The sequence below is a fragment of the Mastomys coucha genome, unplaced genomic scaffold (genome assembly GCF_008632895.1).
Source record: "Mastomys coucha isolate ucsf_1 unplaced genomic scaffold, UCSF_Mcou_1 pScaffold20, whole genome shotgun sequence".
In the NCBI taxonomy this organism is placed as follows: Eukaryota; Metazoa; Chordata; class Mammalia; order Rodentia; family Muridae; genus Mastomys; species Mastomys coucha.
The window spans coordinates 79,170,487-79,198,425 of record NW_022196903.1 but is presented as its reverse complement, the minus strand read 5'-3'; the positions used below and the strand labels follow the sequence as shown (position 1 = coordinate 79,198,425).

The following is a 27,939-nucleotide window of genomic DNA, read 5'->3' as shown; positions in this document are numbered from 1 at the left end:
TACTGAAGAGCAGAAAGCCAATACATGTCAGGATTAGAAATAAAGATAAGCCTAGGGAAGGAGATCCAAAACAAAGTCATTTGCAGGGGTCAGGGAGTGCTGGTTTGGTTTGATTTTTGAGATACAATCTTGCTAAGTACCCCAGGCTGGCCTTGGATTTGTATTCCTCTGGACTTAGCTTCCCAAATACTAGGATTAAAGTACATGCTACCGTGTCCAGTTCAATGGTATCTGTTAATGTTCTGTTTCTAGAGCTAAACACGAATAATTTTTTTTAGATAAATGCTTCCATTCAAGAAACAGTCCACTAAAGAAAAAGAAAGCACTATTAAAAAGAAAGCTGTTAGCCGGGCGTGGTGGCGCACGCCTTTAATCCCAGCACTTGGGAGGCAGAGGCAGGTGGATTTCTGAGTTCGAGGCCAGCCTGGTCTACAGAGTGAGCTCCAGGACAGCCAGGGCTATACAGAGAAACCCTGTCTCGAAAAACCAAAAAAAAAAAAAAAGAAAGCTGTTTTTATATGAAACTACTTTAATTCTATTTTTAAACAGAACATATACTTCTGAATCTGAGCTTCAATCTGAATTTTAAGATGTAATGGAGAAGTTTAACCTCTCAATTGTAAAAGAGCTCAAAAAAATCTCATTGTTATACTACTATGATAATTTTAGAATGAATCAAAACTTAAAGAATGTAGTCCTTTCAATCTTAACTTTTAGAGAATTAAGACTAACACTTTAGCAGAAGATTATCAACAACTCATCTGGAATCACCAATAAGTTAGAGCTCTCGTTTCTACTACCCTTTCACAGTTTCAGTTTTCACTTCTAGGTTTTATACCTCAGACATGTGAGTTGCTCTTCCATGACCAAACAACTTTGCTTTTATCTCTTCTACTTTCCTCCTGTCATCTTCATTTAGTTCTGAAATGGAGTATCCATAGTCACGTCCTAAATTAAACTTTAGATTCCAGGCTAGAGAGAAATCACAAAACAGTTGAGATTTAAAAATTGTGAAACTGGTCATTTTTTTAATTACTATTCAAGTAAAGAAAACCAGAAATATCTGTCCCTTAATGTACAACACAAAGCTGAGCATGTGGTCTCAAGCATGTTACACATTAGTTCATAAGAGGCCATTTCATTGAAGAGTCTGACCATCCACCAAAGCAGGGCATTTCTATGTTATCCAGAGTGTGGTGGTTTGAATATGCTTGGCCCCAAGGCGAGTTACTCTTAGGAGGTGTGGCCTTGTTAGAGGAAGTATGTCATTGTGGGTATGGGCTTTCAGATTCTGCTAGCTCCCTGGAAGCCAGTCTTCACCTAGCAGCCTTTAGATGAAAATATAGATACACTGAAACTAATAGAAAAGAAAGTGGGGAAGAGCCTCGAGCACATGGGCACAGGGGAAAATTTCCTGAACAGAACACCAATAGCTTATGCACTAAGATCAAGAATTGACAAATGGGACCTCATGAAATTGCAAAGCTTCTGTAAGGCAAAAGACACTGTCAATAGGACAAAATGGGGGCTGGCGAGATGGCTCAGCAGATAAGAGCATTGACTGCTCTCCCGAAGATCCTGAGTTCGGATCCCAGCAAACCACATGGTGGCTCACAACCACCTGTAATGAGATCTGACGCCCTCTTCTGGTGCGTCTGAAGACAGCTACAGTGAATTGAGCGTGGCCAGAGTGAGTGGGGCCAGCAGAGGTCCTGAGTTCAATTCCCAGTAGCCACACACGATAGCTCGCGGCCATCTGTACAGCTACAGTGTACTCATACACATAAAAATAAAAACAAAAATAAATCTTAAAAAAAAAAGACAAAATGGCAACCAACAAATTGGGAAATGATCTTTACCAATCCTATTATCTGACAGAGGGCTAATATCCAATATATACAAAGAACTCAAGAAGTTAAGACTCCAGAGAACCAAATAACCCAATTAAAAAATGGGATACAGAGCTAAACAAAGAATTCCCAACTGAAGAATACCGAATGGCTGAGAAGCACCTAAAGAAATGTTCAACATCCTTAGTCATGCAAATTAAACAACCCTGAGATTCCACCTCACACCAGTCAGAATGGCTAGGATAAAAAACTCAGGTGATAGCAGATGCTGGCAAGGTTGTGGAGAAAGAGGAACATTCCTTCATTGCTGGTGGGATTGCAAGCTGGTACAACCACTCTGGAAATCAGTTTGGTGGTTCCTCTGGCAATTGGAAATAGTACTACCAGAGGACCTCGCTATACCACTCCTGGGCATATACCCAGAAGATGCTCCAACATGTAATAAGGACACATGCCCCACTATGTTTATAGCAGCCTTATTTATAATAGCCAGAAACTGGAAACCACCCAGATGTCCCTTAACAGAGGAATGGATACAGAAAATGTGGTACATTTACACAATGGAGTACTATTTAGCTATTAAAAACAATTAATTTATGAAATTCTTAGGGAAATGGATGGATCTGGAGAATATCATCCTAAGTGAGGTAACCCAATCACAAAAGAACACACATGGTATGCACTCTCTGATAAGAGTTATTAGCCCAGAAGATTGGAATACACAAAGTACAATCCACAAACCACAAGAAACTCAAGAAGAAGGAAAACCAAAGTGCAGATACTTTGTTCCTTCTTAAAAGGGAGAGCAAAATACCCATGGAATGAGTTGCAGAGACAAACTATGAAGCATAGACTGAAAGAAGGACAATCCAGAGACTGTTCCACCTGGGAATCCTTCCCATATCCAATCATCAAATCTAGACACTTGTGGATGCCAGCAAGTGCTGGCTGACAGGAGCCTGATATAACTGTCTCCTAAGAGGCTCTGACAGTACCTGACTAATATAGAAGTAGAGGCTCACAGCTATCCATGGGACTGAGTACAGGGTCCCCAATGAAGGAGATAGAGAAAGGACCCAAGGAGCTGAAGGGTGTGCAGCCCCTTAGGACAAACAAAAATATGAACTAACTAGTACTCTCAGAGCTCCCAGGGACTAAACCACCAACCAAAGAGTACACATGGTGGGACTAATGGCTCCAGCAGCATATGTAAAGCCGAAGATGGCCTAGTCAGTCATCAATGGGAGGAGAGGCCCTTGGCACTGTGAAGGTTCTATGCCCCAGTGTAGGGGAATGCCAGGGCCAGGAAGTGAGAGGGTAGACTGATGAGCAGGGGGAAGGGAGAGGGAATAGGGTTGTTTTTGTTTTTGTTTTGTTTTGTTTTGTTTGGGGGGGGGGACTGGGCAAGGAGATATCATATGACATGTAAATAAAGAAAATATCAAATAAATAAATAAATAAATAAATGAAAATATAGAACTCTCAGCTCCTGCCTTGATGATAATGGACTGAACCTTTGAGCCTCTAAGTCAGCCCCAATTAAATGCTGTCCTTATAAGAGTTGCCTTGGTCATGGTATCTATTCATAGCAGTAAATCCCTAATAAGACACAGGATAACCCTGAACTCATGATCTGTGCCTCAGCCTCCTAGTACAGAGATAACAAGTTATGTGTCACCATAAATAAACTAAAAGTCTGAGTTTTTTTGAAACCATCCTCTACAGATTTATCTCCAAAGAAGCCAATCTAATAGTATTTAAATCATTAATCTTAATTTTTCTTTTAATCAAAGTCTCTTTATCCCCCCATAGTACTTGCAATAGTTACTAACACCTCTACATACCTAATACAAGCAAAACTATGGAGATTTTGACAGAATCCAAATGTACAAGGAAGCACACAGGCAGTTAACCTCAAGATTCCGAGCCAGTCCTGAACCAGGTACAAGTTACTACCCAAAACACATTCCTTCTGTCTTAAAGATTATTATGTCTCCTTTACAAAGATCATATTAGAGATTAATGAAGCTAATAAATACCCTGTAAACTTAGATCTCCTACCAAAGTTTTAGTACTAAAGACCTGTAAGTGTCTTTCCCCTTAGATTTTAGATCAACTCCAAAAATTTCATTAGAAAAGAGAGAGAAAGCATACATAGATTTAGAATACAAAACAACTTACTGAAGAACAAATTGGAGGCATATGTGTCCCCAAACAAGGATATTACAATAAGAGAATTAACTAAGGAAGTCCAAACCATTGGCCAAACTATTTTCTTACTGTCCATCTAACATGAGAATCTCCTTCTTCTAACACCATAAACACAGACCAGCACTACTGATCATATGTCTCATTTACTGCACTGTTCTTGTTTTCCAGATTGTACATAGGAAATATGATCGTTCTACAGTTCTATAAGAAAACAAATGTAGAACTCCAAATGTCTCACTTTAAACTGCTAAGCTGTAATGTTCACAAGCCTGAATGTGACTATTATGTCAGGCAGTCCTTACCTTGGGTTCGGACCCGATATTCCTCTTCCTCTGCATTTTTAAGTATCTGTTTGGCTTGATTCAGTGAGGATTCACACTGCAGAAGGCACTTCACATGTGCAGCCAAGGAATCTGCACTCCCATAGCCATCCTCACTCTCTGACAACCCCGCCTCTTCTCGGCTATCTGTTATGCTTGTCTTGGGTGAAGTATATGGAAAGAAGTTTAGAAAAACATCAGAAACAGATTCCAAAGACTCTGGTAAATTATTGTCCCATGAGCAGCAACCATCACTTACATCACTACTCGAGTCACTCTTTATGATTGTCATCATAGGGATAATAATTTTATTCCCAATGCCTGTATTGCAGCCTTCAGGTTCAGACCTGGCAGCTTTATATTGCCTGAAAGTTTCATCAAATGCCACTCTAGCTTTGCCTTCTGCTTCCTGTAGAGGACTTCTAAAGGTAGTTGAACTAATAAATTCCCAATTTCCAACACCCCTCTGGTACTTAAGGTTCGTCTGTGTGCCAATGTCCTTCTGTACACATTCAATGTGTGGGACTTCTTCTACAAATGACTCCCTCTGGATACAACCATCAGCTGTGGAGGATTCTTTGAAGCAAACTACCTTCTTTGATTGTATAAATGAAACATCGTTAACATCTCTGAAAGGGACTAAGGGAACAGAGAAATTGCATCGTTTCAGTGCCATATTTTCTGCTTCCATTAAGAGAGTCTGAATTTCTTTAAGAGTTTTGGAACCATGATCTATATCCTGGATTTTCTCACAGCCAACATTGGCAAAACCTAAAGATTCTGGCTTAGATAAAGTAACTCCATCATCAATTTGTGAATTTAAAGGCATACTATCCACACTGAGACAAGACTCAGAAGAATTCAAATTATCCATCAGCTCTTGGACATGTTCTGAGACAAGCTGGTGCTTTTCACTGTGTGAATAAGTACCAGGAATAACTGTAGGTAGCCCAGAAATCTGGTCAACTTGACCAAGACTGCTTGAAACCCTCAGATCAACTTCAGTTAGATGTCTATCTGGCAGTTCCTGTGGGTAAGATGAATCTGACTTCTCTCTGTGTGAATAAGAACCAGACAGGAGTCCTGATACAACTGCATTTACAACAGTTGGCTTGGAATCAGTTGAAATCTTCGGAATATCTTCACTTTGATCTCTATTTTGTAACTGTTTTTGAACGAAAATAACAGGTTTTACTTTTTGAGCACAGGAGCCATGAAAAGTTGTTGGTAATGGAATCTTTTGGTCATCTGGTTTGATCACAGTTGAAACTGCAGGATCTCTATGTAAACAGGACCTCTGAGTAACTGTTGGCAACTCGGCCGTCTGGCCATCCAGCAAATCTGCAGCTGAAATCTTCTGTTTTTCTTTGTGTGGGGAGGAACCAGATGAGACTGCAGGTCTCTTTTTCTGATCAGACAGTCCAGGAACAGTTGAAACCTTCAAAGAATTTTCAGTTAGATCACGATCTGGTGAGGCCTTTTGATAATCACTGGGCTTTTCTTTATGGAAGTAGGAACTGGAAGGTCCTGCTGGTATCCCAGACATCTGTGCTGCAAGTGCAGAACCATCTGACACCTTCAGAGTCTCTCCTGTGAGATGGCCGGCAGGCAATTCCTGTGGAGACAAAGCACTGGCCTCTCCCTGTGGATAGTAACTTGAAGGTCCTGTTGGTTTCCCGACCTTCTGGACAACTGGTTCAGGATGAAAAGCACCTAATGCATGCCTACCAGTATTTGGCAATTCCTCCTGATGAAAACCACTGGACTTCTCTCTATTTGAGGAGGAGACTATCTGTGCCCTAGTCTTCTGATCAGTACAGCCAGAGCCTACTGATTTCAAAGATACTTCAGTACCATCTGGTAACTTCTTCTGGTAAAAGACAGAAGGAATTTCTTCAGGAACACCTAAAATTTGCAAAGCATCATCAGTAAGATCTGGCAAATCCTCCTGGTAAGCACTAGGCCCCTCTCTGTATAAGAAAGCAGAAGACACTACTGGTATTTGAGTTTTCTGTTCAATGGATCCAACACCACCTGGAACTTTCAAAGCTTTTTCACTAAGATCTGGAAACTCTTGCTGATAAGAAACAGTACGCCTCTCTATATATGATTGGGAAGTAGAAGACACTGTTGGTATGCCAGCCTTCTGGTCAGTTGGTCCAGGAACAACTGATTCTTTGTGACCTTTAGTTAGCTGACCAGCCAACAGAGGCTGCTGGTAAAAAATAATGGGCTTTACTCCAACAGAACAGGAAGCCGAATATACTGGTAGCTCTCTAGTCTTTGGGTCAGCTGGTGCAGGTGAAGCTTCTTTAGGAAGATGACCATCTGGTAAGGCCTGATGGTAGAAAATAATGGACTTCTCTCCAACTGAGTAGGAACCTGATGGCCCTGTTGTTATGTTAGTCTGTTCAGTTGATCCAGAAATCCGTGGAACTTTGAAAGACATTGCAGACAGATTATTACCTGGAAAGCCAGCTTGGTAAAAAATAATGGACTCTTCTCCAGGGAAGTAGGAAGTAGGAGATACTGTTGGTGCCCCAGTGTTCTGGTCAGGTGGTCCAGATTCAAATGCAACCTTTCTAGTCCCTATAGGTACATGACTGTCTGGCAATTCTTGGTGGTAAATAATACCAGGTTTCCTTTTGTGCTGGTAGGTACTAGAGGACATAGCTGGAATGTCAGCCTTCTTGTCAGCAGATCCAGAATCAATGAAAACATTCACAACATCTTTAGGCAGGTTCTTTCCGCTAGGAGAATAGGAAAGAGAGAATTCTGATGGTAAAGGAGTCTTCTGGTCACCTAGGCCAGGAATAATAGAAACTGGCAATGTTTCTTCAGCTGGAAGACTGTTTGATAATGTTTGCTGGTAGAAAGCTTTATTCCCAGCTGAACCACAAACAGCTGAAACATTTGGAGGCTCTTTGCCCTGATGACTGTGTGACACAGGATGTTGATAGAAAATAGATTTCATTCCTCTAGAGTAAGGACTAGACTGTATTGGTAGCACCTCAGGCTTCTGGTCAGCTGTCTTAGAAGCAGGTGACACTTTCCGAATCTCTTCAGTAAGATGCCTATCTGGCAACTCTTCAGGCTTTATTCCCTGTGAGTAAGCAGAAGCTCCAATCTTCTGGTCAACAGATCCTGTGAGATACAATGAAGCCATTCTAAGAAGGAAGTTTAAAGCTACACATACCTACATTAAAAAAGTCAGAGCTTTCAAATAAAGAACTTAATCGTGGAACTCAACGTCTTAGAAAATAAATAGGAAGCAAATGTGTAATCAGTAGCTAGAAATAAGGATCAGAACAAAAATTACTGAAATGGAGACAGAGAACAGAAGAGCTAATGAAACAAGGAGAGGGTTCTTTGACAAGATCAAGAGGGTTAGCAAATTCTTAGCAAAACTACCCAAAAGAAAAGATACCCAAAATAATGCAATTAGATGTGAAAAAGGGAGATATTGCAATAGATAACAATAAAATTCAGAGGATTATTAAAACACATTAATATGAAAACCCATATGCCAATAAGCTGGAAAATCTTTAAAAAAAAAACGGATAAATTTTTAAGCATGCATTTCCTTAGTTACATTTTTATTGCTATAAAGGGATGCCATGACCAAAGCAACCTTAAAAGAAACCTTTTTTTGTTTTTGTTTTTTTTTTATATTAAGTATTTTAATCTACAACTGGGGCTTACAGTTTCAAGAGGGTGAGTTCATGACCATCATTGACAGGGAACATGGTGGCAGGCAAGCATGGCCCTAGAGCAGTAACTAAGTTCTTACATCTTGAAATACAATCACTAGGCAGAGAGAGCACTCATTGGGAATAGTATGGCCTTTTCAAACCTAAAAGCCCACTCATGGCCGACACTTCAGCCAACAAAGACACATCACTTAATTCCCAAACAGTTCCACCAATTAGAGGCCAGGTTTTCAAATAAATGAGTCTATGAGGGGCAACTTTCATTCAAACCACCATCCATATGAACTATAAAAATTAAACAAAGATATAACTTAAACATACCTACAACAAGCAATGAGTCTGAAGTAGTTTTTTTTTTTTTAAAGTCACCTAAAAATGTCCAGGTCCAGGTGGTGCCATGTCATTACTAAATTCTATCAGACTTTTTTTTCCCTTGGTTTTTTCCAAGGTAGGGTCTAAGCTCTGGCTGTCCTGGGACTCACTCGGTAAACCAGACCTGCCTCTGCCTCCAAAAACTGGGACTAAAGGCTTACACAACCACCACTCTATTCTTTTAAATTTTTGTTTTAATACTTAATTTTACTTAGTGTATGCATGTACACAAATACTAGCTGTGGTGGTAAGATTGGCCCCCATATGCTTATATATTAGAATGCTTAAATTAGTCACCAGGGAGTGGAACTTTTTGATAGGATTAGAAGGATTAGAAGGTGGCCTTGTTGGAGCAAGTATGTCACTGGGAGTGGGGTTTGAGTTTTTAAAAGCCCATGCCAGGCCCAGGTTCTCTCTCTGCCTATGGATCAGAATCTAAAAGTCTCAGAGACTACTCTCCAACCTCTGTGTGCTGCCATGCTCCCCATCATGATGATAATAGACTAAGCCCCAGAAAATAAAAGCAATCCCCCAGTTAAATGCTTTCTTTTGTAAGACTTGCCCTGGTCAGTGTCTCTTTCACAGCAATAGAACAATGACTAAGACACCAGTGTACAATGTTGTGCATTAGAGGTCAGAAGGCAACATTCAAAAGTCAGTTCTCCCTTCACAGGAATCAAACACCCAATTTGCACAGCTAGTGCTTTTTCCCACTGAGCCAACCCTCTGGCTCTACACTAGAACTTTTTTTAAACATTATTTATCTTTATGTGTATGGGTGTTTTATCTGAATATGTCTGTGCACCAAATGCATGCAGTACCTGCAGAGACCAAAGCAAGGTATAAACTGGTGTGAATTGGTGTTGTAGATGTTGTTAGCTGCCAAGTGATGCTGGGAATCAAAACAAGGTCCTCTAGAAGAATAGCCAGTGCTCTTTAAACATTAAATCATCTCTTTAGTCCCTACCAGATCTTTAAAGAACTGCCAACGGTCCCCAAACTATTCCATATAATAGGATAAAAAAGGAATACTACCAAATTCATTTTATGAACTCAGTATTACTCTGATACCAATAGTGAACAAGGACTCACAAAAAAAGAAAATAATAGGTCAGTACACCAGAAGAACACAAATGCTTAAAATCTCAGTAAAATATTGTAAACTAAATTCAGCAACACATTATAAGGATAATTTACCATGAATGCCCAAGTTAGCTTAATTCCAGGAATGTAAGAATGATATGACATATATAAGTCAATATGCACAACATACATTATCAATAAACTCTGACAGAAATCACATAATCACTTCAACAGATATAGAAAGTACCACTGACAAAGTCCAACACCCACTAAGATAAAAGCCCTGAAGAATTAGAAACAGAAGAAACATATCTCAATATAATAAAGGCTACATATAAACCAACATATTCCTAAATGGGAAATAGCTGAAAATCTAAGAGTATCTACCTTCTCACCTCAGATTAAACATATTAATTAAAGTCTTATCTAAAATAATAAGACAAGAGAAATACAAGATATGCAAATAGAAAAGGAAGAGAAATCAAAGGCCTCCTGTTTCCAACAATATGATCAAATGCTTAAAAAATAGGACTTAGTGAGTTGGTTCAGCAGGGTAAGATTGCTTGCCATACAAGCCTGGTATCATGAGTTCAATTCCTAGAACTCATAATTGAAAGAGAAGACCAACTCTCAAAAAATATTATCCGAAGTCCACATGCACTGAAGAGACAAAGACAACTGATCAATAACCAGTAATCTGACCAGTCACCCTGGCTAAAAAAGAAAAAAGAAGCCAGGCGGTGGTGGCGCACGCCTATAATCCCAGCACTTGGGAGGCAGAGGCAGGTGGATTTCTGAGTTCGAGGCCAACCTGGTCTACAGAGTGAATTCCAGGACAGCCAGGGCTACACAGAGAAACCCTGTCTCAAAAAACAAAAAACAAAACAACAAAAAAAAATGGTTTCTGAATATAATTTCTTCCAAAGCTCTATTTAGTGGTATCATCTATGTAAACACTTAAGGAGGCCTTTCTGGTCCAACATATAAGGACTTAGAATACACGCCTATTTTCACAAAGAAAGGAGGAAGGACACCGTACATGAAGGTGCTTGTAGACATAGCACTTGGCAAGGGCCTCTTAGAAACAGAAGATCCCACTGTACTGTGTTCATGTGGGCAGAGAGTGATAAGGGATGACTCCAAGGTCCTTACTTTGTCACTAAGAGTTCTTGTGACCTTCCAAAGGCTCTACTTCCTAATGCCATTACTCTAAATTTCAAAGAGAAAATTTCAGGGGACATAATCACTCTGATTATATGAATCCCCATCTTCTCAAAAAACATTTTTCATAACTGGAAGGCAAAAGTAATTGAGCTCAAGAGAATTATGGATACAAATAATCTCGTACAAAAGAGCACAGATCATTTTGAGGAGGAAAGCAGTATTGTTTACTGAGGAAGGTGGTGAGTAGTAGAGGTAGATTGAGTAGCCTACTGAAAACTTAAAATTTGCCAGGCATGGTGGTATGCACCTAATCTCAGCACTCAAGGTACAGGCAGGCAGAACTCTGTGAGTTCAAGGCCAGCCTGGTCTATCCATTGACTTCCAAGACAGCCAGAGCTACATAGTAAGATCCTTATCTCAGAATTTATATTGAAGGGAAAACTAAATGGAAATGACTAAATAAAAAGATTAGCAGGGGCCGGGCGGTGGTGGCGCACGCCTTTAATCCCAGCACTTGGGAGGCAGAGACAGGAGGATTTCTGAGTTTGAGGCCAGCCTGGTCTACAGATTGAGTTCCAGGACAGCCAGAGAAACCCTGTCTCAAAAAAAAAAAAAAAAAAAAGATTAGTAGGTAATTCTCAGAAGAAATTGAAGAAATTGATCCTAGGATGTATGTTAGCCTAAGGAACCTGATGGTATGGCTTGGCTCACACTCCAAAATCCCAAAATTATGATTATACCAACAGTATAACTGAATCTAAGAGCAAAGACAGGGAAACTGCCCTAAAGGTCAAGTAACCTGGAGTTCTGTGTTCAAGGGCAAGTAAAAGGTGCCCCAGTGGGCCTTTTTGTTCAATCCAGGTCTCAACCAACTGGACAAACACACAATGGTAAGTCAGACCTTCCTTACTCAGTCTACTTATTCAAACCTCAGGTATGTGCAGAAATACTGCTTTACCAATTATCTGGTGTGCTCGTTAATTTTTTGTCCACTTAACACAAGCTACAGTCATCTAAAAGGGAACCTCAACTGAGAAAATGCCTTCATAAAGTCAGCCTACAGGCACGCTGTGGGGCATTTTCTTGATTAATGATTGATGAGGGAAGAAAGGACCCAGCCCACTATGGATGGTGCTACCGCCTGGGCAGGTCCTGGATTATGTAAGGAAAAAAACAAAAAACAAAAAACAAAAAAAACAGCAAACCAGGAGGAGCAAGGCAATAAGCAGCATCCCTCCAAGGTTCCTGCTTGAGTTCCTGCCCTCAGTAATGAAGAGCAACCAAGAGTTGTTTGGATGAAATAAACCTTTTCCTCCCCAAACTGATGCTGGCCGTGGTGTTATCACAGTAATAAAACACAAAATAAGACATCTGGTGCCAGGCAGTGGTGGCACACGCCTTTAATCCCAGCACTTGGGAGGCAGAAGCAGATGGATTTCTGAGTTTGAGGCCAGCCTGGTCTGCAGAGTGAGTTCCAGGACAGCCAGGGCAATACAGAGAAACCCTGTCTCGAAAAACCAAAAAAAAAAAAAAAAGACATCTGGGCATCCTTTAATCCATCCAACTGCTAGAAAGGCATGGTAAGACAATAATCATGACCTAGATATAAAGAGAATATTTAACACCTCCATTTTCTACATACCTGTTGAATGTGTATGCATTGTTAGCAGAGTGGCAGGAGATACTCTCAACATTCTGAGATTGGAGGAATGATATTCTGACTCACTAGTTGGTTCCTGAGGAACAAATGAAGGCAATGAAGATGGAGAAGCCTGGCTAATGCCCAGATTAGAGCAGTCGACCTATGAAATGAGAAATGGAGGAAAAAAATTCTATTAATTTGACACTTAGTTGGCTAAAAACAAACCTCATTATAAAAATGAACACAAGAGGTTTAATAATTCTTTTTACTTAATTTCATTTTATTATACGAGTGTTTTGCCTGCATGTATGTATGTGCACCTGGTATAGAGTTTAGAGAAAGTTGTTGGATTCCCTGGAACCAGAGTTACAGATGATTACGACTCACCATCTGGACACTAGAAATAGAACCCAGATCTTCTCTAAGAACAAGTTGGGGATGGAAAGACTTGCAGTAGTTAAGAGTACTGGCTGCTCTTCCTGAGTTCAATTCCTAGCCAGCATATGGCAGCTCACAACTGTCTGACTCCAGTCCTTGAAAATCCAATGCCCTCCTCTAGTTTCCAAAGATACTACTACAAGCATGTGGTACACAGATACACATGCAGGCAAAACATTCACACACATAAAAATACAGTAAATCTTTTAAAAAGAACAACAATTGTTCTTCACTGATGATCCATCTCCCCAGCACAACACACTGAGGAGTTTTACCAGTTACTTATGATTCTATTCCTCCCAGGTGTGGTGGTATACCCCCCTGAAATCTCAGAAGGAAGACTGTTTGAGACCAGTGGAAGCTAACAGTGAGACCTGGGCCAGTCTAGTAACAGAAAGAGATTCATGTTCTCAAGCCACTTGAATTCATAGACAGATCATACTTTTTTGGTTAAGACAGCAACAATGGTTCTGTGGTTTACAATGCTGCCTTAGAGAGTATCACATATCAGTAACTGATGGCTTTAAATCATAAATGCATATTAAATCTCCACTAAGCTCATAAGACACATAGGTAAAAACATATAGCACGATTAACCTTATAAAGGATTAGTCATGCCCTTTCAGGGCAGAATCCAAAAATACACATACCAGATTTTATTTTTTATTTGTTTACTTGTTTGTATGTTTGGAGCAGGATCTCATGTAGCCCAAACTGACCTCAAACTCCTCTCTAGATAGCTGGGGCTGGCTTTGAACTCCTGATTCTCCTGTTTTCACATCTCATGTGCAAGGACTACAGGTATACATTACTTATTATATATTTTTACTGGGTTTTCAGTTGTCAAGAAGTTGGCAGTCACATGTAGGAATTAATATTCTACCTCTACTTCCAGAAAGGCTTTTCTAAGTCTACTAGCTCTCATCTGAGAAAATCCTATCCCTTGCAAAGAGAAATTTATCAGTGTCAGGAAACATTTTTTTAGTTGTCATAAATGGTGAGAACAGGAGGGGTAAGACAAGGAGCTGCTGATACCTAGTGAGTAGTGGCCAGAAATGCTAGAAAACAGACTTAAATACAAAGTGCTTCTCTAGGTCAAAAAGATATAGTCCAAAATATAAATACCGAGAAGCCCAAAATTTTTTTAAGTCAAGAATCTCATTCCTAAAAGTTTAATTTCTTTTAAGTATAGCTTGTGGGAGGAAGACAGAGTAAAGATGAGGGGAGGGAGATAAAAGTAGATATAGGTAGATACAAGAGAATGAATTAGTTTTTTTCCATTGCTTCCAAATAACAGAAGAAAAAATATTATAATCTTGACTTCAATAAAAATGTACTATTAGCACACCTTCAAACATAAAAGCTATTAGAGCAGGTGATACCAAAGAATACACAGATAACTTCGTGGCCTGTTGACTAAGAGAAGAGAAAATAATGTAGAATTAAAAGGATGAGAAGTATTTAATAGATCAACAAATTTGAAGAACTATTTGAAAATGAAAGGAACCAGGAAGAAAAATGCTCAGATTTATTTCCCATTTTTAAATCTGTATGTGTGGTGCCAGGTAATGAACCCAGGACCTTGGGCATGTAGGCAAATGCTCTATCACTAAGCTTGGCCTTCAACCCTTAATTTCCATTACTTTAAAAGATGTTTTATTTATTTATATGTATGTATGTTATGAATGAATGTAATATGTATGTATGCATGCATGTATGTTCATTCCATGGATGAAGGTGCTTCCAGAGGCCGTAAGAGGGTTCCTGACGATCCTCTGGAGCTTTGGTTTCAGGTGGTTGTAAGTGACCTGATATTGGTGTTAGGAACTGACCTTGGGTCCTCTGGAAATTCCCAATTTTTTAATTGCCAACGAACAAAGAATAAAAAGTAAGTAAGAAACTAGAAAAATGCTAACATTTCTATAAAAAAGAAGAATCTGCAGGATCAGCCTAATATAGGGGATATATGAGCCATTTTGATATACATGTTGAATTGGAGGTAAGCATAATGTTCATTTTAAAATCCTGTTGGGCAGTGGTGGCACATGCATTTAATCCCTATACTCAGGAGACAAAGGCAGGTGAACTCTGTGAGTTCCAGGACAGCCAAGGATACACAGAGAAAGCCCATCTCAAAAAAAAAAAAACAAAAACAAACAAACAAAAAAGTAAGATACCATAAAGGGCCTAACTTGGAAAAGATTACCATCCAGAAGCACAGTTAATGGCAATTCAGAAAAAAATAGACCTCTTGAGGAGAGAGGGTTAACTGGTAGTAGGCAGTTCATAAGACAGCATTCAGGAACATAGTGAGGTTTCCTATTAGTAATCTTAAATAGTGAATTATGATCCTAGAAGTATTCCTTGTAAACTGTGGACCAAAATAATCCATACAAACCCAATATGACAGGATAGACTAGTGAAATGCTGTGACCTATGAACCTCTTGGCACTGAACCTAAGCAGAGTATTAACCATTATTTCTAACCCCATTCTCCTCAACTTAAAAATTCAAACAATGCATACTTTAGAATATTGAAGAAAACAAATTAATCCCATGAAATTTTCTTACACAGTCAACAACCTACAAATAAAAGGAAAAGTCTCCACGTTATCTTTGCTATCTTCCCATACCAGCTTCTAACTGTGAATAAGGATACATTACACAAACAAGGGTGGGACTCAATGAGGTCCAAAGACCCAAGCCAATGAAGCCTTCCTTATAAAGAATTGATGGAAGGCCCTAGAGTCACTACTTTTACTACAGACACGATAATGGTGGCATGAGCAGACAGGTGGGGAATGTATACAAGCTTATGTTGTTCATTTGAGAAGAGACAGGTATCTTGAGAAAGACTGACTAGTTTGCACTTTGCACTGAAGTATCCTTTCAAGGAAAACAATGATGCTTGGCATTTTCTTAAATGCCTTCAGTCAAAACTTTCAAGAACTTTGAATGTGTCTTGTTTTCACATATTCCAAATATTCTTGCTAGCCCAACATGAAAAGGATACCTCAAAATAAAAGCCTAGAGGGCTGAACATGGTGGTACTATATGCTTTCACTCCCAGCACTTGGGAGGCAGAGGCACAAGATCTCTCTGAATTCAAGGCCAGCCTGGCCTACACAGCAAACTCTAGGGCAGCCAGGACTACTTAAGAGAACTTGTCTCAAAGAACTAAAAGAAGAAAGAAAAAAAAAGATAAAAAGCCTAGACTGCCAAAAGATGTCCTTTCCTAAGACATGAAAGAACCTGTGAAGTGTTACTCGAGCTATGAAACAATCTTTCTGTCAACACTTAGTAGAATCATATTCCTGGATATGAGATGAAGACCACATTGTACATCAGTATTGGTATCAAAAACAAATGAGCTCTTTACTTCCATTACGATGTTCTTTTCAACTAAAATATTTCTTTACCTATCCATAAAAAATGTCAAGTAACTTACAGGCTTTTCAAAATGGCTTGCCTCCGATGATGGTGTAAAAGTAAGTAGCCAAAACAATGAGCTTTCACAAAGATTATCAATCAAATCCTCTAAGTCTGCAAGCTTCAATACTTACCAGTTAGCCTGTAGGCCTCATGGCTGGGAAACAGTAAAAGATAAAAAACAAATACCATTTCCTGAGTCAGTACTGGAAAGGACTGTATTCTATAATGATCACTTTACTGTATCTCACCTCTCTTTGCAATTCAGCAATTCTTTCACTGTGTGCACCAGCATTTTCATATAGGCTGGAGTACTTAGCATCACCACACAGAGTAAGGATGCCAGATTCAACCTTCCCCTGCAGGCCCTCTATTAAAAAAAAAAGGAAAAAGAAAAAGGGAAAAGTCACGTTGCATAACTATAACATACACACACACACACACACACACGCACACGCACACACACACACACATACACACACACATATACATACATACATACATACATACATACATACACACACACACCCTGACTCAGCCCCCAAGGCCCAGGAATTTCACTTTGGCCTCCATCAGCTTCCAGCAATACCTCTTGGCTAACTACAATCAGTGATGCATTATGAATCAGTGTTAATGCAAAGTGGGACTTGCATCACATGCTGCCAAGTGTCCTAAAAAACTGCTCCACACAGCAGCAGATCAGACCTTCAATGGGGTTACTAGTTTACATCCTTACCCAAATTATAGTCTGAGGAATCTGCAACTTCTTCAATGGTCTGCTGCTTTAAATCTTGTAAAACCCAAGATTCTGAAGTTGATACTTTCATTGCAAAACTAATGTTTGAAGATCCTACCTTCTCTGTAAGGTCAAGATTGTTTATACCATATTGAAATGAAGGTGACTGTGTTTCCTCAAGACCAAAAGCCTGGTTGTAAGCTTTTTCACTTAAAGATGACTTAAGCGCTAGGATGACAGAAACTGGCTTACTGAGCACGTTCTGGGAAGCATTAAAGGGTAATCTTAAATCTGGATACAGACATAGGGAGCTAGCATCATCTTCTTTACACAACAATGGTTTTGATTCTGCTGGTTCAAACACCCCAGGAGTAGACTGGTATTTTAGATGCTTAAGCTTATCGATGAAAGAGATTTCGTCCTTACAATTTAATGGGGAAAGATCTGGTTTTAGGGGTTCTTTCTCTTCACTGTCATCTGCTAACAGTTCAGTGTTGTCAGTTTGGGTCTCACTTATAAGACTCCCTTGATTAGAAGACTCAATTGAGGCAATAATTGCCTCAAAGGCTACATTTTCAGTAGCATCAACATTTTTCTCACCAAAAGTGGAAGCTGCCTTTTGGTTTCTTTCCTCTTGAAAACAGAGTTGTTCTGATGTCTCATCCAAGTTGAATTTGACTGTCTGAAGAGGACAACCAGAGATATCAAATCCTCTGTAGAGTATATGTGCATCTGCAACTTGTTTTTGACTATCAGGGACGGCAACAGTCCCAATATACTTTATCTCTGGGTATTTGGCATGCACCTGAGAAGATGCTGAAGTATTTCTAGTCTCCTTTTGCTTAAAAAATTGAGATAATTCTTTCTGCAGATCTTCAATTCCTTCATAACCCTTCAAAGAATCATTCTTTTGACTCATCTCATCTTCTGCTGGAGCTCTTAAACAAACATTCTCAAGATGAGTATCAGAGGTCAAGGGAGCCCCTTTTCCTCTTTTTAACATGCATTGCAGGAAAGAGTATGGCATTTTATTAGGAAAAGGAGCAATTTCACATGACAAGGAAGCATGGTCCTTACTGGCTAGACATGCTTCAGTTTGTTGTAAGGCTTCCTGGTTCCAATACTGATTATATGAACAAGATACACCAAAACTGTTGTTTCTGTTAGCAGCTATACTTTCATCACTAATATCAGATAAAGTTGAGGTGGAAACTTGGTCTTTATCAGCCAAGTTGCCTTCTGGCTGCTGAGTGTCCTTTTCTGTTGGCCATGACATATATGAATGCAGGGCATCATGATCAGAGTCATTTGGGCTTTTCAGTTCATCAGGAGCATTAGATAGTACAGTTTCTCTATCACTCTCTTGTTCAAACATGAAAAGAGAACGCTGAGACCCAAAAGTTGTGCTACCTGTGAGTGGATGCTGAGATATACTAACGCAGCTGTTAACTAAGTCTGAAGATGTTTCTGAGGTGGCCTGGATTAAAGCTTCACTAACTTCTGACGGGCGAGCAAGCCATTCAGTATCTTCAGACTTATCAGGAATCCCTCTGAAAATATGAAGTTATAAAGGAATAATTAGCTCCTGACACTTTAATTTTTAAATACTAATATAAAAATACAAACCTAGTATCACTAAAATCAGGCTTACGTAAAAGTAAATTTTTTAAAAGTTCTAATCTTCAATCTTTAGCTAAAGATTTAGCAAAGAAAATTTTGCAACCAGTAAGTAAACTACCACCTGATATTGCCTCCGCATTCTCAAAAAAAAAAGTTTAAAAGCTTGCCTTTTTATAAGGTTTGCTATTTTAAATGCATGCTACCTACTATGAACTGATACTCGTCAAACTTATATTCCTCATATCCAAAAATACAATAGAGATTAATCACCTTGATAATCTAAAGGGAACAAAGAACTTTGTAACCATGATTCTAAAGTAATATACAACATAATGACAGGGGGTATCTAAATTTACTTTTTAAATATCTAGAGTTTTGAGTTTAAGGTAGAGTTTTCTTTTGGTTTTAACAGAAAACAAAGCCTTGGACAGTTCCAAGTATGTTTCTGTTTGGGTTTTTTTTGTTTTGTTTTGTTTTGTTTTTTTGGTTTTTGAGACAGGGTTTTTCTCCATGTAGCACTGGCTGTCCTGGAACTCACTCTGTAGACCAGGCTGGCCTCGAACTCAGAAATCCGCCTGCCTCTGCCTCCCAAGTGCTGGGATTAAAGGCGTGCGCCACCACCACCCAGCACCAAGTATGTTTCTGAAGAATTACATAATGTCCTTTCTATTTTGATTGTTCTAAAAGACATCAATTTGAAGTATTACAAAAATCTTACTTGATATTTGCACAGTATAAAGAAAGCTAACTAGACTGATTCAATAAAAGCTGAGCAAGCTTAAAGTGTACATAAATTAATATCCTAGAAATCAATGCCTGCTTTCTTGCAGAATGAAGGTAGGATGGAGGGGAAGGATGGCAGCAGCATACAGAGACTTAGAATAGGAAACTCAGGTACTGATAACCAAAGTATGCCTAAAGGCTACACAAAACCATACATAATTTCTAAATAAACTATAGTTACATGATACATCTCTACATGTAAAATACTGCATCAATTTAAGACGTAAGAATGTGCTAAGAATATCTACTCCCAATTCCAATTTAGCCTGAAACCATTAATACTATTAACAACTTACTCTAAGAGTAGAAAATTTAGAATGAGTCATCCTACCTCAAAGGTGCAAATTCTAGTTCACTTTGTTGAAACAAGGAATCAGGCTCAGCCTCTTGGTCTTGTATTAAACACGTCAGCAAAGGCAAATCAGGAACAGCAAAGTTATCCTTTATCACTGTAAAGTTTCAAATGTAGAAAGGCTGAGCAATCGAAAAGTACAATGTTTACCTTACTCATGCAATTCTTTAAAGCTCATTACAATAATAATATAATAACAGCAGCAATCATCCATGGAGTAGGAAAAAGTCTAAACATTTAATATACAGTACTCATTTAGTCCATGAGGACTTTAAAGATGAGTACCATTACTATCTTAGAGGTAAGGAAATTTATTTACAAAACTTAATATTGCCGGGCGGTGGTGGCGCACGCCTTTAATCCCAGCACTTGGGAGGCAGAGGCAGGTGGATTTCTGAGTTCGAGGTCAGCCTGGTCTACAGAGTGAGTTCCAGGACAGCCAGGGTTATACAGAGAAACCCTGTCTCGAAAAAACAAAAAGAAAAAGAAAAAACTTAATTATTATTAAATAATCTTCATATGTAAATAGATTAAATGACAGCATTCTAACTTCTTTGCAAATTGCTATATAATTTACATTAACAATTAACAAGCATTAGCAATTAAAGGGTGTCTTATTAATTTTTGTTCTGTGTGGGTGTTAGGTGGGTGGGTGGGTGTGAGTATGCACTGGTGATCAAATGGCAATCAGAAAACAACTTGCAGTAATCATTTCTCTCTTTCCATGTGTGGGAAGAGCCAAACCTAGGTCATCAGGTTTGGCAGCAGGTGCCTCTGCCTGCTAAGTCATATTGCTAGCTCCTCAATCTTCATATGAAATTTTATATATGAATATATTAAAGGGTAATCTAAGGGCTCTGGGGCCCTAGGACACTGCTAAGAAATGATGAGGATCAAAATTACATTCAAAATAATACTGAAACAAGGCCTCACTTTTAAATTATTTTCAATTAACTAGGTAAACTGGTCATTTAAAACTATTTGGTAATCTGTTTTAGAAATTAGCTGATGCTGGAGAGAGAGCTCAATGGTTAAAAGAACTGGCTGTTGCTCTTACAGAGGACCTACATTTGATCCTCAGCTCCTACATGATGACTTACAATCATTTGTGACTCCAGTTCCAAGGGATCTGACACCCTCTTCTGGCCTCCTCCAGCACCAGTCACTCGAGTGGTACACAAACATACATGCAGGCAAAACACCCATACACATAAAATAATAAATAATATGAAAAATAGATAATAAAATTAAAAATTAATTATCCCTAACCACATTCCAGAATTTACAGAAATATTTATTATCATAAACATTGAGATATAACAAAAAATCTTAAGTAATTAGTTGTAAGCACCATTTGAGTATCTCCTTAAATATTTAAAAATATGTGAGCAGCTGGGCAGTGGTGGCGCACACCTTTAATCCCAGCACTTGGAAGGTAGGGGCAGGCAGATTTCTGAGTTCAAGGCCAGCCTGGTCTACGGAGTGAGCCAGAGCTATACAGAGAAACCCTGTCTTGAAAAACAAAAAGCAAAAAACAAAAAACAAAAATGTGAGTGGTGTTTTGAGAGTTAAGACAAGTTAAGTAGAAAAATGTATTTTTTAAAGGAGCAAGCCAGAATTGTTCATTTTCAAGCATGCCATGTATATATATATATATATATATATATATATATATATATATATATATATATATATATATATATATATATATATATATATATATATATATATATATATATAATTGATGAGAAGGCTGTACAGATAACTGGCAGTGACTTCCTCATACTTGTTCTCAACTGTTGTTTCCTCACATCTGGATAGATGTTGCCAGCGTGGGTCCCTCCATCACCCATCATATCAATGATATCTGTCATTGCTGAAAGCCTAATACCATGAAGCATCCATGCCGGACAGACATTGGGAATGGCATGTCCAGTGGCCATACAATGCAAGACCCAGTAGCTTTTATCTACTGACAAGGAAGAACTGCATCTATATAAGAAATTGCACTGTATAGTCTCTCATTCAATGCTGAAATCTTTCTATTATAGAATTTTCCTTGACATTTTGCTGTAAAAGAACTTATTTTCAGTTGCTGGTATATTACCTTTCTAAAAAGATCTTATATTAAGTTAAATGCAGCATCCTATACTTTACATGTCCTCATTTTAACCTCTGCACTATAAGTTAGGAATCATTTTTTTGTCAAGGGTCAGAACATAAATATTTTAGGCTTGTTGACAACATATGAACTGTCACATATACTTCATTCTCACAATCTTTTAAAAATTCAAATGGTGAGGGCTATAGCTCAGCAGTAAAATATTTGCCAAGCATCTGCAAAGCCTTAGGTTAAATCTAGAGTACCACAATAAAAGTAAAAAGCAAATATGCATCAGGCTGGGTAGTACACACATATGTCCCAGCACTTGGGAAGTTGAAGCAGACAGACATAGAATTTCCAGGAAGATAGAGTATGTCAAGACTTTCTGAGAACAGCTAAATTAAATAAATATGTAAAATAAACATTCTTAAAATCTGCACTCATAAAGAGTACAAATTTGGGCTGGAGATGACTCAGCAGTTAAGAGCACTCACTGCTCTTGCAAAGGCCCTGAGCTCAAATCCCAGCAACCACATGGTGGCTCACAACCATCCATAATGAGATCTGACACCTTCTTCTGGTGTATCTGAAGACAGCTACAGTGTACAGCGAGCAGGGCTTGTAATGACCGGGGTTGACCAGAGCGAGCAGAGGTCCTGAGTTCAATTCTCAGCAACCACATGATAGCTCACAACCATCTGTACAGCTATAGTGTTCTCATATACATAAAATAAATAAATAAATCTTTAAAAAAAAAAAGTACAAATTTTTGACTGTGGTCTACAGTTTATAGACTTCTGCTCTTGTTTTGTAACTATGGAAATTTCTTCAGAGAAAAGGAGGTAGTGTTCATCTAACTGCCCTTGGATTAAAACACAATATGCATTTAGATATGTTCCATAAACTAGTGGACAAAAAGGAGTTACTTTCTCCTTAGCAAGGCAGCCTTCAATCATTTGATCACAGCCATCTCCTCTCAGCAAGGTCAACCACCTTTCTCCAAAGGGAAACCTACAACAGACTTTAATATTCCACACCACATAACACTGTACTAGCATCCTGGCTTGCAAAACATTAGCTTGTTTTGAAAAGAATATGCTCAATTGGGTCCTAGTCTTCTTCTTTACAAAGCTCTATAAAACCATCTTTATGGTTGAATACTTTGATTTGAAAGTTACTTGAGGTTTATTTTTGGTAAAGAGCTAAGAAAGCCATTCTACACTAAAAAACAAGCAGGATGATCAACTTCAAAGAAATAACTCAATTTCATCTTGTTTTGTTCTCAAAGCTGAAGATAACATTGGCTTAGAATGAGTCTCAGGATGAAATAAGGTAAATTTACACAGACATATCCTTAGTTGAGATATTACCTCCATCAGGTTGCCCATAGGCAAGTCTGGAAGGTATTTTCATGATTAATAATTGATTTGAAAGGACTGAGCCCACTGTGGGCGGCCTGCAGGTGGTCCTGGTTGTATAAAAAGGCAGGGTGAGCAAGCCAGTAAGGAGAGTTCCACCATGGCTTCTGGTTCAGTTCCTGTCTTGAGTCCTTGCCTTGGCTTCTCTTAATGGACTGTGACCCAGGATACATAAGCCAAATAAACTCTGTTCTCCCTAAGATATTTTTGTTCATGATCTTTGTCAGAACAATAAAAAGCAAATGAGCAGGGCAGTGGTGGTGCATGCCTTTAATCTCAGCACTTGGGAGGCAGAGGCAGGTGGATTTCTGAGTTTGAGGCCAGCCTGGTCTACAGAGTGAGCTCCAGGACAGCCAGGGCTATCCTTCAGACAGAAAAACCCTATCTTGAAAAAAACCAAAAAAAAAAAAAAGATAAAATGTGCTTTTTCCAAGAGCAACTGTGCTATGGAAGACTAGTGATAAATACCCATGAGAATGGAAGTGATCATCTTTCAACCTTCTATGAACAATGCTAAAACGAGGATCAATAGTATATTCAATATGGCTATCCCTACCAGCTGGTGTGGAAAACTAAAACCAACCAATTCTTTTGAGTATAGCTCCACAGAGATCATCAATTAAAAAAAAAAGGTTTAGTTAGGAACAAATTAACAAGTTACTGTGTGCACACACATACACAAAGTGCTTTTAGAAATATAAGCTATTGCCGGACAGGGGTGCCTCTCACATTTCGGATCCCAGCACTCAGGATGCAGAGACAGGTAGAACCTCTGTGAGTCTGAGGCCAGCTTGGTCAACAAATCGAGTTCCAGGACAGCCAAGGCTACAGAGAAACCCTGTCTCAAAAAAAAAAAAAAAGAGAGAGAAAAAAAAAAAGAAAAGAAAAAGGAAAAGGAAAGAAAAGAAATATAAGCTATTACCTCTGGTTAAAGACACAGAGGCCATTTAAGGCTGAAGAGAGAGCTTAACAGGTAAGAACACTGGCTGCCCTTCAAGAGAATCTGAGTTTGATTCCCAGCACCCATAATTCCAGTTCCAGGGACTCTTCTGGTCTCCATGGGCACAGGCAGGAAAACGATGCACAGACATAACATGCAAGTAAAACACCCATACATATGAAATAAAATAAATGTTAAAATATAGAGAGAAAGGCATTACCTAGCAATGGAGAACACAAGCGATTCAGCTTTGGTTCCTTTACTGGACACTGTGACTGAGCCAATTCACCTCCCTCCTCAGAGGGTAAGTCTGTTACTTCTTTTGCTTCTACTCTGCCAATCCCAGTCTGGGACATATCCAAGGTTTGAGAAGAATCGCTTTCTTGAGGAAGACAATGCCAAGACTCTGCTCTCTGAAAGGAAAATGTTAAAGGAAGAGAGCTTGGTCACTAACTGAGTCAACACATTAATAACACTGTCTACTCATAGCATATCTAACATTCTCACCAGAGGTCAAAAACAGTCCTTCTTGCTCCATTAACCTCCTTCTCATTGTCTTCCAATCATTCTTCTCTACTAGTACCAGGCAGTCACTGACACTTAACGCTATATTTAAGTTCTCATTGTCAAATCAATACATTTGGTACTACATGACAAATCTATACTATAGTAATTAAAAAAAAAACTGAACAATTATTTCCAAACCTAGCAACAGTGTTCCTTGGGCAAAATGGGAACAGGTACTTCAGAAAATAATTTAGCATGTTCTCATAAAGTTAAATATACCATGATAGCATTTAGCTAATCTACTCCTAAGTATTTACTCAACAGAAAGTCATGTTTACTCAAAAAAAAAAAAACCTCAAAGAATATTATTTAACAATGAAAATTAAAGAGCTGATACATGCGACATAGGCTAATTTTAGAAAGAAAGGAAGAAATCAGATTTTAAAAGTCCTCGCACTATAATTTTGAAAAGGCAAAGTTATGACAACTACAGGAAGATTCCTTTAAGATCAGGGACTGGAGAAGGCAATGATTAAAATAGCATTCAGAATCTTTTGTACATAATATCAAAGCTGTATGTCTCAACCATAGTGGTATGTGACTTTATCTTCCAAAGCTCATCTGACGAACTGTATAGCTAAAACAGTTCAATTTAATACATTTCTTTATACAGCAATAAACTTAACTGTTTAAAAATGGAAATAGTTGGGCAGTGGTGACATATACCTTTAATCCCAGCAATGGGGAGGCAGAAGCAGGTAGTGTTCAAAGGCAGCATAGTCTACAAGCAAGTTCCAGGACAACCAGGACTATACAGAGAAACCTTGCCTCAAAAAACAGACCAAAAAAAATTGGAAATAGACACCTTTCCTCTTAAAATAAATTATCTTCAAGTAACGAGTTTGTAATTTTGAATGTTTTAACTTCTTGTATGCTAAGTATCCCAAGACATAATGCACATAGTCAAAGCCCTTTACAATACTCTACAAGAATGTAGACTATTGAAACCAAGAAAGCAGGGACAAGCTTCTGTTCTACATAAAGTTATGAGCACCATTAGGACACTGAGACATACTACATTTCTTGTGCCACTGGTAAAAAGAAAAAGAATTTGTCCCAGATTTACCTGATCCTCCTCAGAGCCCCACTGGCCTGCTGTTTCCAATAACATTGTACTGGAGTTGGAAAACTGGGCTCTAAAATTATCTTGATATGATGACTGTTGCCATACATGGCAAGTCGGTGCAACAACCTGAAAAGTCAAAGCACACATAAGCTGAGTGATGTACAATAACAAAAGTAGTCATGCTAGAACATACCTTTCACTTTATAAAATGCTTTCATTCTGTTATAAAATGCTATTCTCCAAGCATAACAGCATTACCATCTTCATTAGAAGCAGCTGTAACTTATCCACAAGAGACTCTCAAGACTGGACCTATTGATCTTCCCTCACAGGAGGGTGTGGGGGAAGTCATTATAAGGCAGGCAAACATAAGAAATAGTTCTGTGGCTTGAGACCCTATTTGGTTTGGATTATGTACACACAACCCTTGTAATAATATACGTGACAGTCTAGTTCCTTCTCCTGCATGTACTCATACCCCTCTCAAACAATGCACCTAGCAATCTCAGGACCCTCTACTCTCCACCCACACTAGGCAGAATGTACTCTTCACTCTGAGCAATAGTACAAGCTTCTCTGCCCCTAACAATCAAATCTAGACTGTTTCTATTCAAGTATAATCCCAATGTATCTAGACAGGTAGAAGAGAAAGGCTGATCTGGCCTGAACTGGTTTGGGGTACATGTACAGTAAGACAAACTTCACTGTTTCAGTAAATTTTGGGGGAAAATTCCTATTTATAATATTAAATACATATGAATCAAATCAGACGTATTATGAGAAGGAACCTTACAGCAGAAAAAATATATATGACCTAATCTATCTTATCAGCATTCATCTAAAAACCTCCACAAAACACCCATAAGTAACTTATAATCTTGTTAAATAAAATCTTTTGCCAGGTGGTGGTGGCGCATGCCTTAATCCCAGCACTTGGAAGGCAGAGGCAGGAGGATTTCTGAGTTCAAGGCCAGCCTGGTCTAAAGAGTGAATTCCAGGATAGCCAGGGCTACACAGAGAAACCCTGTCTCAAAAAACAAACAAACAAACAAACAAACAAAAAAAAAACAACAAAAAAAAATCTTTTAGATAGAGCAGGTTATATTTAAGAGATATATACATACATAGACATATACATATATGTATGCACATGGAACAATTAATGAAAAAAGAGACCATAAATTCAATGAGCCCAAGGAGGGGTATATAGAAGGGTCTCGAGGGAAGAAAGGAAATAGAGACATTATGTTATTATATTATGGTCTCAAAAAGAAAAAATAAGCATACCAAAACATTGTACTTTATTTTTGTTTTGTTTTTTGAGACAGGGTTTCTCTGTGTGGTCCTTGGTGTCCTAGAACTCACTCTGTAGACCAGCCTGGGCTGGAACACAGAGATCCTCCTGACTCTGACTCCAGAGTACTGAGATTAAAGACATTCCTCACCATCTATCGTCCAGCACATTTTACTTAATCTTTTAAATTTTGATATATTACATCCTTTAAACAAGATAACTTGAAAATTGATACAATATTTAGTGTGAGTCTCTCTTGAAAAGTCTTGGGAGTATACTGTTAATAATAAACTCTGCTTCTCACTGATCTGTGCTAAAATTCTTTCTGTAGCCTAAGACCTCTGCTTCACCTGAGACCTGAGTGTAGTACCTGGGAGGAGCTCCTCGGGCTGCTGGAATCAACAATGCTGAAAAGCAACTCCTCTGTTGGTTAAAAGGTAATATGAAAACTTTTTTTTTTAAATTCCAATTTTTTGGGGTTTTTTATTTATTTTTTCAAGACAGGGTTTCTCTGTGTAGCCCTGGCTGTCCTGGAACTCACTTTGTAGACCAGCCTGGCCTCGAACTCAGAAATCTGCCTGCCTCTGCCTCCCAAGAGCTGGGATTATAGGTGTGTGCCACCACCACCTGGTGCCAATTTTTTTAAAAAAATCCAAATTCACTTAATCAATTTCTATCTAGAAGCAAAACAAAGAATCTACTACAAATTAACAAGAGAAGTTGCAAAATTAATGACTTTTATACGCAACTCTTGAGTTTATAAGAAATTAAGAAACAGCCGGGGCGGTAGGCACACGCCTTTAATCCCAGCACTTGGGAGGCAGAGGCAGGTGGATTCCT

At 38.7% G+C, this 27,939-nt stretch overlaps 1 protein-coding gene across 7 annotated transcripts in view; it reads right to left on the bottom strand.

Moving 5' to 3' along the window:
- Alms1 (ALMS1 centrosome and basal body associated protein) overlaps positions 1–27,939 on the bottom strand; it is a 106,436-nt gene that overhangs the window by 70,676 nt on the left and 7,821 nt on the right. For 4 of the 7 annotated variants that reach the window (XR_004122097.1, XM_031382389.1, XM_031382387.1 and 1 more), the window contains exons 2-9: positions 25,806–25,931; positions 24,393–24,585; positions 19,690–19,807; positions 16,956–18,505; positions 16,471–16,589; positions 12,353–12,512; positions 4,364–7,525; positions 839–972 (exon numbers count right to left, since the gene is read on the bottom strand). Coding sequence is in view for 6 of the 7 variants with exons in the window: in XM_031382389.1 (XP_031238249.1) it covers positions 839–972; positions 4,364–7,525; positions 12,353–12,512; positions 16,471–16,589; positions 16,956–18,505; positions 19,690–19,807; positions 24,393–24,585; positions 25,806–25,931 (5,562 nt within the window). In the remaining variant the exon portion in view is untranslated. The remainder of the gene's footprint in view (positions 1–838; positions 973–4,363; positions 7,526–12,352; positions 12,513–16,470; positions 16,590–16,955; positions 18,506–19,689; positions 19,808–24,392; positions 24,586–25,805; positions 25,932–27,939) is intronic. The other 3 variants (XM_031382388.1, XM_031382391.1, XM_031382392.1) reach the window with 3 other exon arrangements.